Consider the following 14,331-nt stretch of genomic DNA (forward strand, 5'->3'; position numbering starts at 1 on the left):
CACATACAGATGATTCACTTATAGAAGTTCAGAAACAGGGATGCCTGGGTGGCTCAATGGTTGACTGTCTGCCTTTGGCTCAGGGCAGTGATCCTGGGGTCCTGGGATCAAGTGTCACATCAGAGTCCCCACAGGGAGCCTGCTTCTCCTCCTGCCTGTGTCTCTGTCATGAATAAATAAATAAAATCTTTTTTTTAAAAAAAGTTCAGGGATCCCTGGGTGGCGCAGCGGTTTGGCGCCTGCCTTTGGCCCAGGGCGCGATCCTGGAGACCCGGGATCGAATCCCACGTCGGGCTCCCTGCATGGAGCCTGCTTCTCCCTCTACCTGTGTCTCTGCCTCTCTGTTTCTCTCTGTGTGACTATCATGAATAAATAAATAAAATCTTTAAAAAAATAAAAAATAAATAAAAAATAAAAAAAAAGTTCAGGGGATGCCTGTGTGGCTCAGCAAGTTTAGTGCCTGCCTTCGGCCCAGGGTGTGATCCTGGAGTCCCAGGATCAAGTCCCACATCAGGCTCCCTCTGTGGAGCCTGCTTCTCCCTCTGCCTATATCTCTGCTTCTCTCTCTCTCTCTCTCTGTCTCTCATGAATAAATAAATAAAAATCTTAAAAAAAAAAAAGTTCAGAAACCGAAAACATTAAAATATTAACCCATGATGACTGGGGTACAGGAACAGTTGACTGACTGGAAGGGTACCCTAGAGGGTACACCCTTCTACAGTGTTGGTAATATTCTAATTCCTGAACTCAGTGGCAGTTACACAGGGGTGTGCCTTCATGAAAAACTATCAAGTCATACACTTATGATTTATGCGCTTTGCCTCAATGAAAAGTGTACTTTTTTTTTTTTAAAGATTTTATGTATTTATTCATGAGAGACACCAAGAGAGAGAGGCCGAGACACAGACAGAGGGAGAAGCAGGTTCCACGCAGGGAGTCCGCTGTGGGACTCGATCCCAGGACTCCAGGATCACTCCCTGGGCTGAAGACGGTGCTAAATCGCTGAGCCACCAAGGCTGCCCGAAAAGTGTACTTTAAAACAAATCTAAAAAAATAAAAAAATAAAAAAATAAAACAAATCTAGGTGGCTGCCACAGGCAGGAGGTAGGGGGTGAGTAATATGGGGGAAGGTAGTCAAAAGATACAAACTTCCAGTTAGAAGATAAGGAAGTTCTGGGGATGTAATGTCCAGCATGGTGACTACAATTAATAACATCACATCATATATTTGAAAATTGCCAAGACAGCAGATCCTAGGGGCACCTGGGTGGCTGTCAGTTAAGCGTCTGCCTTTGGCTCAGGTCATGATCCTGGGGTCCTGGGATCAAGCCCCACATGGGGCTCCTGCCCAGCTGGGAGCCTCCTTCTCCCTCTCCCTCTTCCCTCTGCTTGTGCTGTCCCTCTCAAATAAATAAATGTAAAAATCTTTTTTAAAAAAAAGAGAGAGAATAGATCTTAAAACTTCTCATCACAGGAAAAAGAAATTTTGTATCTATGTATGGTGAGTGACAGATATAGTTAACTAGACTTACTGTGGCAAACATCTATAAAAATATGGAATCATTATCCTGTAAACCTGAAACAAGTATCACGTTATACGTCAACTGTACCTCAGTTTAAAAAAACAAAACAAAACAAAAATCTAGAAGTGACAATAAATTTTCCAGCCTGGAATGACTGGAATTTCCCAATCTTCTCATCTTTCTTAATATCCACAATCTTCGTGAAGAGCAACACAGAGCAGAGGTTAAGAGCTTGTCCTCTGGAGGAGAACAGTTGGAGTTGCCAGTTAGTTGTCACTGTCTGGAGAAGATTCTTACCCTCTTTGAGTCTCAGTTCCTATCTATAGCATTGGGAGATTAATTAAGTATTCAATAAAGGTTAACCATTAATGAAGGCACTTCTTCCTTCTTTCGGCTCTCTGCTGTTACCCTTTTCCAGAGCTCTGGGTCGGGGGCATTTCCAGGGAGACTGGGCCTCCTGGGGAATCTCTGCTCCCTGGATTCCCCCTCTATTCTCCTGCTTTTCTATCTTCACCTGTTCTCTTCCTAACCGGGACATCAGTGAGGGAGCAGGCCACGGCAGAATGCTGACATGAAACAACCCAAGGAGAAGAGCAACTGGTACATGTGGCCCTGCCCCTTGTCCTGCCAGGCTTACCACCACCACCACCCACCCCCCCATCCTCAGATTATGCTCCTGGAGATAGAACGCAAATGTGCAGGCAATCAGGATGGCAGGCTTAAGTTTCTCCACTTTGCAGGAAACAAATAACTGAGTAAATGAGGAAAATCTGCTCAGTTTTAAGTTTCTCTTCCATACATTTCCTTTCTTAAGCTCTGGCCTCTGTTACCCTCAATATACACACTCGAACCCAGATAAGATGGTATCTGAATTAGCATGCAATTATATAGTGGGCTCTTTTGACCTCAATATATTGAGAATTCCAAGAAAGGCACCACGCCCAGATAGTGGGGCAGCCTACCACTTGAGCCAATATATGAGAACCATCGCAGCCCAAGTTGGGATCAGCGCCAACTGGGGCACCTTTGGATAGTAATAATATTTTTTAAAATGGCTAAACTTGGGCAGCCAGGGTGGCTCAGCAGTTTAGCGCCGCTTTGGCCCAGGGCGTGATCCTGGGGTCCCGGGATGGAGTCCCACATCGGGCTCCCTGCATGGAGCCTGCTTCTCCCTCTGCCTGTGTGTCTGCCTCTCTCTCTCTGTGTCTCTCATGAATAAATAAATAAAATCTTCAAAAAAAAAAAAAAAAAGACTAACCTTTATCGTATGAGGACAATGGCGCCAGGCTAAGCACTTTATGTGCCTTACCTCACTGAGTCCTCACCACCGCCCTCTGAGATGGATACGGTCACTAACATGGTAACCAAATCACCAGCAACCAAAGAGAAATTTTTTTGGAGACTCCGAGTCAATCATTATTTTGAGCCTTTCATGAAATAAACTCCGCTTGCATAAGCTTTATTCACTTTTTAAACTTACAGAAGTGTGATGAAAGCTGGACTAATTTTTTTTTAAGATTTTATTTATCTATATTAGAAAGTGAGTGTAGGGATCCCTGGGTGGCGCAGCGGTTTGGCGCCTGCCTTTGGCCCAGGGCGCGATCCTGGAGACCCGGGATCGAATCCCACGTCGGGCTCCCGGTGCATGGAGCCTGCTTCTCCCTCTGCCTGTGTCTCTGCCTCTCTCTCTCTCTGTATGACTATCATAAATAAATAAAAAATATATTAAAAAAAAAAAAAGAAAGTGAGTGTACTAGCAGGAGGGACAGAGGAAGAGGGAGACAGAATCCCAAGCGGACTCCCCGCTGATCTTGGAGCCTGACACAGGGCTCGATCCCTGGGATCCTGAGACCACCACCTGAGACAAAACCAAGAGCTGGGGATCCCTGGGTGGCTCAGCGGTTAGGCATCTGCCTTCAGCTCAGGGCATGATCCTGGAGTCCCGGGATCGAGTCCCACGTCGGGCTCCCTGCAGGGAGCCTGCTTCTCCCTCTGCCTGTGTCTCTGTCTCTCTCTCTGCGCCTGCCTCTCTCTCTGTGTCTCTCATGAATAAATAAATAAAATATTAAAAAAAAAAACACACAAAAACCAAGAGTTGGCCACTCAACTGACTGTGCCACTCAGGTGCCCCAGGACTAAATTTAAAGCAGGATTCCAGGGACACCTGGGTGGCTCAGCAGTTGAGCGTCTGCCTTTGGCTCAGGGCATGATCCCGGGATCTGGGATCCAGTCCCATATCATGCTCCCTGCAGGGAGTCTGCTTCTTCCTCTGCCAGTGTCTCTGCCTCTGTGTGTCTCTCATGAATAAATAAATCAATCTTAAAAAAAGAAATAAAGCAGGATTCCAGGTGACTGTGCGTGTGTGTGTGTACATGCATCTGTGTATGTGTGTGAGAGCCTGCTTAGAGGAGTAAATGTGTGTAAGTCTGCCTACCTGTGGGGAGGGGAGGGCACAGGTAAGTGTGTGTTTAAGCATGCCTGTGTGAGGGCAGGTGCGTATATATATGTGTGTGTATGTGTGAGCCTGTCCTTGTATGTATGGGGGGGACATGTGTGTGTGAGAGTAAGTCTACCTAGGGTGGGGGAAACAGAGCCTCCTTCCAACCAAGGCTCCTGGCTGCCTGTTGGCCAGAAACCAGGTGTTTCAGAGAGCCCAGGGAAACCAGTCTTTCAAGAACCCTGCCCAGGTCACAGTAAATCGGCCCTGCAGCATGGAAGTGACTCTGACTATAACCTCTGGGGAATGCTTCAGTAACACCAGGTTTAACCCCCAGCAAAATAGGCTAGCGGCTAAAAAAAAAAAAAAAAAACTCACCAGGCTGGAGGCTGCACACCACAGCCCTCTGGGCTCACCTTTTCATCAGCCACACAGTGCTGCCCAGCCCTTAGTCTGGGGAAACCCTCCAAGATGCTCCTCCCAAGAATCCCAAAGATAAAAAGGGATTTCTTGTCTTATTGGAGGAGAAATCTGAAGAACCAATCAAAACTGGGTTCCAAAAAACAGGGCACTGGGGACACCTGGGTGGCTCAGTGGCTGAGTCTGCCTTAAGCTCAGGGCGTGATCCTGGGCTTCCGGATCAAGTCCTGCATCGGGCTCCCTACAGAGAGCCTGCTTCTCCTTCTGTCTGTGTCTCTGCCTCTCTGTGCCTCTCATGAATAAATAAAATCAAATCTTAAAAAAAAGGGGGGGGCAATGTACACAATGGTTTCTTTTTCTTTTTTTTTTTGAAGATTTTATTTATTCATGAGAGACACAGAGAGAGAGGCAGAGACAGAGGCAGAGGGAGAAGCAGGCTCCCTGCAAGGAGCCTGATGTGGGACTCGATCCCAGACCCTGGGATCACGCCCTGAGCTGAAAGCAGAGGCTCAACCGCTGAGCCACCCAGGCGTCCCTACAGAATGGTTTCAATGTGAAAATACATATGAGTGGCTAATAGGAAACTTTACATGGCTGTAGAATGAAAATGGTTTTGATCTTGCTGTTTATGACATGGCTTTTAGAGGAAATTTCTAAAGAGGTTATTGTAATAAATCAAAATATTTTTTAAAGATTTTTTAAAAAGATTTTATTTATTTACTTGACAGAGAGAGCGCACAGACAGAGAGAGCCGCAGACAAAGGGAGAAGGAGAAGCAGATCCCCGCTGAGCAGGGAGCCAGATGCAGGACTTGATCCCAGAACCCTGGGATCAAGATCTGAGCTGAAGGCAGATGCTTATCAACTGAGCCACCCAGGTGCCCTGATAAATCAAAATATTAAAAGTAGTTCTCTCCAGATCACAAGTTCATGGACTGTTTTGTTTAGATTTTTGTGTGTTTTCTAAAGGTCTGATGATGAGATGTATCCCTTTTATGATAGCCACTGGTAAAAAGAAAATCACATAACAAATGGAACAAGAAGAGATTCAGGAGTCCAGACTCCAGTCTGTGAAATGGACCAGCCAAAAACCTCTTATGACTGAAAGTCATGGCACACTCAGGTGTGATGAGAGGGGTAACCTGAGGGATAGGACAGGCAAACACCTTGTTACAGGCTGTGCCTGACAGCAGACAGAGTGGTTCAGGAAAGGAGAGGAGGGGACTGGATCAAATGGCTGCTGTGTCCTGTCGTCTTAGCCAAGGGCCATTTCGGGCACCCCTAGCAAATTCCATAACTCTCACATCCACAGAAAGGGTTGAGAAGCAGTCACAACATGCAGAAGCCCTTTTAGCCTATGTTAGTATCAACGACTGATAAGCTCCTTTCTCATCTTGTGGTCTTGTCCAAGTTCTCCCAGAACAAGAAGCAAAGAAGTGGAAAAGTCATGTCGATTTACCCCTGAAGATCCAGCTGCAATACCTACCACCTCCTTTGGAGTGTCTTCCCTGACTTCCGCTGACCAGGAAGGCATCTGCTTCCTGGAAGGCCCTGCCCCCTTACCCATTTCTCCTGTGGGACACAGTCCTGTGCTTTGGTGTTTCTGTGCACACGTGTATTTTCAAGGTCCTGACCAGAGGTGTTTGGGAAAACCCTGGAGCTGGGCTTTCTAATTGGAAATATAAGACTTTTGAAAAGGAAACATCAGTGTGATCTCAGTATGATCTAAGCTTCTATTTGGCATAGACACAAGGCAGTGCCTTTTGGAGCACAAGCTTTAGGACAAGATCTGTCAATGGGAGGCTGATGAAGGCTCAATCATCTATGGATGAGCTCAACAGAAGGCTCAGTCCTGGCTCCTGTGTGGAAGCTGGTCCACCAACGGTATGAGGCCCCCTCGGGGAAGAGGTACAGCTGCCTGCTGGCCAGCACCGGATCAGCCTATCCACAGCGGCCGTGCTCCATGCCAGCGAGCACCCCACGAAGAGACAGTGACGAGGAGCCTGGCCAGCATGTGTCAGCAGCCCGGCTGGCACCTCTGCCTGAGGGGGCAGCTCCTGTCACTCTCTCACATACACTTGCCCCCGGGGCAGCTTCTCCAAATCAAATCACCAGCTCAGCTGGCACCTGTTTCCAGGTGGAGCTGCAGGAGGCCAGGTGTGTAGCAGCCTCCGCTTTCCACTCTTGCGGCTGCCCTCTCCCAGCATCGTGTGACTTAATGACCCATCTCCACAGTCTGTGCTTGGCTCTCACCCTATCTGGCTTCCCCAGGAGGCTCCCCAAACCACGCCTGCTTGGCTCTTTTTCATCTCTCCAAGGAGCCACTTTGACGGGGCTTCTACATGTTTTGCATGTCCTGCCTGTTCTCGGCTGCCTTTCAAACCTTTAACCCTGGTCCTGGCCTCACTCCCAAGGCCCATGTGGGCACTTCCACCTGCACACTTGCCTGGATGGTCTGCACCCTTGTGCTGCTCTGTGTGGTCCAGCAAAGTGGCCATCATCTGAGAGCCTGTCAGAAATACAGCCTCTTGGGCAGCCTGGGTGGCTCAGCGGTTTAGTGCCGCCTTCAGCCAGCCCAGGGCCTGATCCTGGAGACCCTGGATAGTGTCCCACGTCAGGCTCCCTGCATGGAGCCTGCTTCTCCCTCTGCCTGTCTCTCTGCCTGTCTGCCTGTCTGTCTGTCTGTCTCTCTCTCTCTCTGTTTCCCATGAATAAATAAATAAAATCTTAAAAAAAAAAAAATACAGTCTCTTAGGCCACACCCAGACCCGCCAAGTTCACCTCTGCGTTTTAACAAAACAACTAGGCAGTTAGGGCGCACGTTTTGGCCTGAGAAGTTCTGGTGAGCACAGAGAAGTCCGATAAAAGATCCCATCACTATAATATACCCCACCCCAACCCTCCAAACTGTCTCTGCTTCCTTCTCTCCCCGTTTCCATTAAATGACAACATCATCAACCTGAATCCCTAGCTAGAAACCTCAGATGTTCACAAAAGCTTCCTGACCCTGACTCTAACATCTCCGAAATGATCACCGAGTCCTGTTATTCTGACTTCAGAAGCATCTCGCAGGCCCAGGCCTTCCTCGGCCCCATTGCACCTACCTGAACTGTGCACAGTAAGCTTTGTTTACAAAGTCTGTCTCCCTGCTAGACTGTGAGTTCTGTCAATAGAGCTGCTTTAGTCCTGATTCCCAACACCAAGCACAGTGTCTGACAAACAGGCCTCAAAAAATTAGATGTTTGTTGCGACAAACGAGTGAAATAAGCAAAGGGAAATAAGATACTTAAAGTGTGTCAGATGGTAGGAACCAAAAGTGAATGCAAAAATTATGCACTATTTTTTCTTGATTAGATAAAGTTGTTTCAGGAAGAGAAGAGTAAATGGGAGAAGTGTGATGCGACAGAGATGGAAATATGGGAGGAGTTTTTAATGAAAACATTTCTAGCTTTTTTTTCCCCCTCTGTATATAAACCTGCTAATTTTCTACAAGGCCAGTAATAGGTCCAAAGTCACCTCATGGGGTCGGAGACCAACCTAGGTGGAGTTTAAACCCAAGTCTTTACAGGGGGCTATATGGTTATAAAATAGGTGGGGAAAGATAAGATGACTACAGAGAAGCCCAGTGCCTGAGGGGGGGCAGGAATGTCACAGAGGAAGGGACAGCTGAGAGCTGGAAGGTGGGTTTCATTGTGGGGCTGGAGCTTCTGACTTCTACTTGGGAGAGTTCATTCATTATTCTGCCTCCAGTATCTGGGAGGGCATCTTTGGTAAAGAAGAAAAAAATGCAACTGGGCCAGCAGTGGCCCAAGGAGCCTCTGTTTTTTTGTTTTTGTTTTGTTTTTTTAAGATTTTATTTATTTATTCATGACAGAGAGAGAAGCAGAGACACAGGCAGAGGGAGAAGCAGGCTGCACAAAGGAAGCCCGACGCGAGACTCGATCAGGCCCTGGGCCGAAGGCGGCGCCAAACCACTGAGCCATCCAGACTGCCCCAGGGAGCCTCTGTTCTAAGATCTCAAGCTGTAGACAGAGCCAGCCACAACACCCAGTACTGCAAACGGTTCTAGGTGAGGTGTTAAGTCAAAAGACCAAGGTTCAAATGGCATAAGTCTCTCAGTGGCCTCACAGCTCTAGCCAACCAGATGTTCTAACTCCTGAAGTCTGTGGTGCCTAGCTCTGTGTCTTACAGACAGTATGAGGTTCAATAAATATCTACTGACAAGGGCACCTGGGTGACAGTCGGTTAAGCATCTGCCTTCAGCTCAGGTCATGATCTCCAGGTCTTGGGATTGAGCCCCAGGGATTGAGCCCCTGCTGAGCAGGGAGCCTGCTTCTCCCTCTCCTTCTGCCTCTGCCCCTCCCCCCTACTTATGTACATTCTCTCTCAAATACATAAAATCTTAAAAAAAAAAAAATCTAATGATAAATGCCTTGAGTTAGGAGGCAAAGCAGCTGGGAAGCTGTAACCCTGCCTTAGTCTCTAAGGAAGCTCAGGCCCATTCCTGCACTGACTCTCGGAGCCTGTCTTGAAATGTGTTTGTAGGAGCATCTTCATGACTCACACTAATGAGTGAAGCTATGTATAACACCTCATGGTAAAGAACCGCTTATTCAGAGGAACTGAGGCATAGGAAAGGGGAACCATGTATCACACTCAAGATCCCAAACTCTGCTTCTCAGCCCCTGAACCATTAATATATATGTCATTGTAGGAGCTTCTCTGTCAATCTTGGTGCAACTAGAAATATCAAGTCTCCTGAATAATAAACAACACAATATCTATTTTCCTTTACCCCTTATCAGCTCCTCAATATTCTAACACAATGGAATGGGGATAATTCTGTATCAAATCTAACAGATCATTCATTCATTCAGTGACCTTTTAGTGACATCTTCTCTTACTATGTGCCAAGAACCATGCTAGGAGCTAGGGATACATGAGCGAACAAAACAAAAAACTCTGCTCTTTGGAACTTAACATTCTAACAGGAGGAGACAGATGATCAACAGCACAGTAAATGTGTAAATTATGGAGTTGTTAGAAAGAGATGTGTGCTATGAGAAAAAGAAAAAAGTAACACAGGGTAGCGGTCAGGAAAGTCAGGAGGGGAGGTTATGGTTGTAAATAGAGCAAGGGGAAGGCCTGAGAAGGTGAAGCTGAAGCAGACACAAGGGAGGGGAGAGAGGCCTACAATATCTGGGGAAAAACATTCCAGCCTGATGGAACAACTAGGGCAAATACCCCGGGGTGGGAGTGTCCTGGTGTGTTCAAGGAGCTGCGAGAAGGCCAGCAGGGCTTGCCACATTGTCAGTCATTCATGAGTTGTTCGTTCGTTCATTCATTTAGCAAACATTTACTAAAGACCCACCCCTTTGCTAGGCACTGAGTGGTGAAAACATTAATAAGGCATGATCCCTACCCACAAGGAGCCCATAATGCTGGGGAGCAAGGAGGAGAGAAAATTACCTTAAAAGAGGATGACACCCAGAGCAGAAAGACGGGTAGAGATCAGGTCTTTACCCAACTTGAAGAATCCACTGAAGCATAGTAAAGACCCTCGGGGAGACAGGCCACACTTGGCAGGCCCCCAGCTCTTGTTTGGATGTTAACCTTGACCACTTGTTTTTCTAAGCTAAAAGAGAAGCCTTCCAAACACCAGATTTATAAAGAAAATCTTTTAAGATGCAAGTGTAAAGTGTTTGCCTCGTCCAAGAGAGTCTCAGACTAAAAAGGGAAATGCCAGATGGAAAGATCTAGGAGAGGCCCTACTAGGGTCAGGCCAAGGAGGGTAGCAATGGGTGACGATGCTGGGACCACAAAGCTGCAGGCAGAGCCCATGAAGGGTGACCATCCTATCACACTCACAGATTCAGGGCTTCGTGCTGCACTGGGTAGACTATGCCTGAGTTTCCATGGAGCTAGGGCTCAGGCTCAGGCTCCTGTTCACCAGCCTCTGTTAAGGAGACTCCAGTGAACTAAAATGTCTATCTGGAGAATTCCACTCAGCAGAACTCTGGCCTGAAAGATGCTAGCTCTGTTTTTGCAGCTTCCTGAAGTGGTACTTTTTTGTACAAGGATGAGTCCAAAGACAGTCCTGCCAAGACCCAGGAAGCTCCCACTCCACAAGAGCTCAGCCCTCCTGATCAGGGGCCGGGAAGCCTGGCCAAGCCAATCCATACTGGTTGGCTCCAGATCCAAGCTGAATGATGCAAACGTGCTTGTTGGGTGTGTCACCAGCAACAGTCCCAAAGACCACAGAGGTGGGGAGCTGGATGCCGCCCTGGTGAGTCCTAACCCCGTTCCTGACCAAGCAACAAGGGAGAAGTCCTCAGGGCCAGGAGGCTGCAGGGTGGGGTTGGGGCACAGATCCTCAATGCTCTTCTCCAGGACTGGATACCTGGAAGAAACTGGTTCTGGGGATGCCTGGGTTGCTCAGTGGTTGAGTTCAGGGCATGATCCCAGGGTCTGGGATGGAGTCCCACATCAGGCTCGCTCTTTGCAGGGAGCCTGCTTCTCCCTCTGCCTATGTCTCTGCCTCTCTCTGTGTCTCTCAGGAATAAATAATAAAATCTTTAAAACAAAACAAAACAGCTGCCTGGGCCTGAGCCTGGGCCTGGGCCTGCACCTGCAAAGCTCCCCCAGAGCTGTGCCATCACCACCAGATGTCCACATCCCTTCAGTCTCTCTGCAATCAGGCCACCTTACCAGGCTGTCTTGCACTTGGACTTATGTTACTCAAATCCTTCTCAGCTCTGATGCTGAGGTTCATTCTGTCTGAAGAGATTCTGAAATCAGTCTGTCCCTCTGAAAAAGGGAGGGGACTAATCTCCCACTCTGGCCCTGATCAGAGCAAACCTGGCAAGGCCAGCTCCTACCTATCCCACCCCCTCACCAGGGACCCATCCAGTTCCAGGCTCTCTCCCCACCTCATGAAATAATCGACCGACAAGCATCTGAGGCCTGTTCCCCACTGGAGCGCAGAAGCTGCTCCCAGCCCTAGGCTGGCAGGCTGCCTTAGCCAGCAGGAGCTCTACCTATGGGGAAGGGAAGCAAAGTCCTGGATTTAAGATGTGCTCCCTCCCCTCCCCCATTCCTTTATAAAGAGCTTCCCTTTCTGCCTCCTCACTCCCTTTGGCCTAGGAGGGTTTCACTCCATAATTGGCTTGTTTACTGCCACTGAGGACTTCTGAGTGGCAGAGGTGGGAGGAAAGTTTTGTTGGACGTAAGGAAAGGGGTGTGTGCCCTGAGCTTTGAGGCTGATGAGTAAAACCTCCAAGTGCCTTTCTAACTACCTGAGAACTGGCCAAGAACCCATGTGAGAAAAAACACAAGGCACTGCACGGCCAGCTGAAGATTTCCAGCAGACCACAGGAGGGAAGCTTATGTTTGGCGCCTGGGAAAAGACAGAACAGTAACCAAAACTTGATCTGCTTGCTTCTGCTGAATAGTCGAAAGCATTACTTGGCACTGTTCTGAGTGGGGAACCCAGAGATCTCCCAATCCAGCTTCTGTGGGTGAGAAGCCCCAGGAACATCACTCTTGCTTGAAAACTTCCGACAGCTCCTAGCTCCGAGCAAACTCTCCACCCTGACATCAGCCTCTCCCCACTGACCACTGAACAGCAGAGCTCAAACCCAGCTCAACAGGACCACCTGCTGGGCCACAGGCACAGCCTTTGCTTCCCCACTCAGGTGCTTGGCTCCTTGTAGGGGTCCTCTTGTCTCAGGGACCAAGTCTCCCCACATCTTCAGGCTCTCCTCAGATGCTGCCTCCCCTAGGAAGGTTTTCCCAGGTCCCCAGCCCCTTCCACACCTCACCCCAATCAGATGTGGGGGCCCACACTCTAATCTCCATGGCCTCTCTTAAGGCATCAGCCTTACTCTGTCCTGCTTCATAGCTCCTGAGGCCTTGCTCTATCCCTCCAAGTGCACAAGTGTTGTCTGGGCTCTGATTCACCTAGAGTACAAAGCACAGTACCTGGCAGACGGCAGATGCTTAGGAACCGTTCCTGCCGCCCCAAATACCGTTCACCTCAGAGGCACAGGAAGTGATGGGCAGTCACACACAAAAACACTAGGACCAGCAGACACAAAACAGGCAAGCGAACGAACAAGAGGCGTCACAAAGCCAGTTAACGGGCAGAACTTCACCAGGCCTTACCCTTCTTGAATTCCTCCAGCATGGCATCCAACTTGGTGTCATGGAAGACGAAATGTACTGGGTGGTTATAGAAGCGGGTGATGGTCTTGAGGGGGGTGCAGTCATCGGGGTCCACAAAGGCCAAGTCTTTGACATAGAGAATATCTACAATATTGGACTGCTCGTCCTCGAACACGGGAATGCGGGTGTAGCCGCTCTCCATAATCTCCGACATCGTATTGAAGTCCAGGATGGCATCGCTGCGGATCATGAAGCAGTCTTGGAGCTGGGTCATGATATCCTCCACGGTTTTGGTCCGTAGCTCCAGGGCACCCTGGATCATATTTAGCTCCTCTTTCACCAGGTCATTATAGGGCTCTGTCACCTTCAACATCTCCATCAGCTTCTCCCGATTGTAAACGGTGCGAATCTCCTGGCCCAAAACAAAATCCAGTAGCTTGCTGATGGGGAAACTGAGGGGGAAGGTGAGGAGCATAAAGAATTTGGTGAGAATGATAGTGTTGGCACCCACAGCCAGGCCGTGTCGGGAGCACAAGGCCTGAGGTACGATCTCCCCAAAGATGACAATGCCAATAGTGGAGGAGGCCACCGCCATGAGCCCAGATCCTATGAGGTTGTCTAGAAGGATGGTGAGGGAGGTGTTGACCAGCACGTTTCCCAGAAGCAGGGAGCAGAGTAAGTAGTTGCCCTTGCGCCGGATGGGCTCGATCTTTCGGGCATAGCGCCTCTCCTTCTGGGTGCCACAGTTCTGCACGATGCGAAGCTCCATGGGGTCCAGGGCCATAAGCCCCAGGTTGAGGCCAGAAAATATGCCCGACAGCACCAGCAGCACCATAATGAGGAGGATGTGCAGCCAGAGGGGCAGGACCCTCCCACCCTCCTCCACCATGAAGAGCAGCGAGTCCTTATCGGTCCACCTCTGCCAGGGCCCGTCCACCCCTGCCCGGGTGCACAATGCATACAGCTTCATGTTCTCGCTCCTCCGGAGGAACTTGGTGAGCACCACCAGCATCCCGGACGTGTTCCCGCGGCTCAGGTTGACCAGCTGCTGGACCACCAGGTCCTTGGTGAGCTCGGGACAGTTGGTGGAGTTGTGGACGGCCTCGGAGTTGTCCACCTCGGTGAAGGAGATCAGGTTGCTGGAGATGGAGCCCAGCCTCTGGCCATAGAGCCTCAGGTTCACCGTGCTGCCCTCGGACACGAAGATGATGCCATCTGGGTTCATCCCACACGTTTTGTTGCAGCTCGCCAGCCTCATGCCCAGGATCGCGCCCCGCTGGGGGTCGCCCTGGCCCCGGGCCCCCCGCGCCCACATCAGCACCGGCAGCAGCAGCGCCGCCAGGAGGAGGCGCCCTCGGGCCGGCCCGCCGCCCGGGAGCCCGCCCCCGCCCACCGGCGCCATGTTGCTCCGGGTCGGCCGCCGCCGCTCCCCGCGCCCCGCCGCGCGGCCCCGCTCCCGCCGCCGCTCCTGCCGCTTCGCCGCCGCCGAGCCAACTGCCCCGGCCGCCGGCCTGACGTCAGGTCAGCGCCCCGCCCGCCCCGCCCCGCCGACCCACGCCCCTCATTTGCATGGGAGGCCCCGCCTCCGGGCGCGCGGCTCCGCGCCCGCCCTTAAGGGGGTCCCGAGCTTAAGGTGGCGCGGCGGCGGGCGCGGCGGCGGGGGCGGCGCTCGCCCCTCGCCCCTCCCCCCCGCCCGCGCGCCCTCCCCGCCAGCCTTCCCGCCCGCCCGCGGCCGCGCCGCCCGCTCGCCTCCGCCGGGCCTCCTGCCTGGCCTCGCCGGGCGTCCCTG

General features: G+C 50.4%; 1 protein-coding gene across 3 annotated transcripts in view; it reads right to left on the bottom strand.

The window, feature by feature from the left end:
- CNNM4 (cyclin and CBS domain divalent metal cation transport mediator 4) overlaps positions 1-13,959 on the bottom strand; it is a 39,638-nt gene extending 25,679 nt beyond the window's left edge. For all 3 annotated transcript variants that reach the window (XM_072768128.1, XM_072768127.1, XM_072768129.1), the window contains exon 1: positions 12,543-13,959. In XM_072768128.1, the coding sequence (XP_072624229.1) occupies positions 12,543-13,944 (1,402 nt within the window). In that variant the 5' untranslated portion in view covers positions 13,945-13,959. The remainder of the gene's footprint in view (positions 1-12,542) is intronic.
- Positions 13,960-14,331: the final 372 nt, after the last annotated feature.

Source organism: Canis lupus, chromosome 11, assembly GCF_048164855.1.
Source record: "Canis lupus baileyi chromosome 11, mCanLup2.hap1, whole genome shotgun sequence".
NCBI classification, from domain to species: Eukaryota; Metazoa; Chordata; class Mammalia; order Carnivora; family Canidae; genus Canis; species Canis lupus.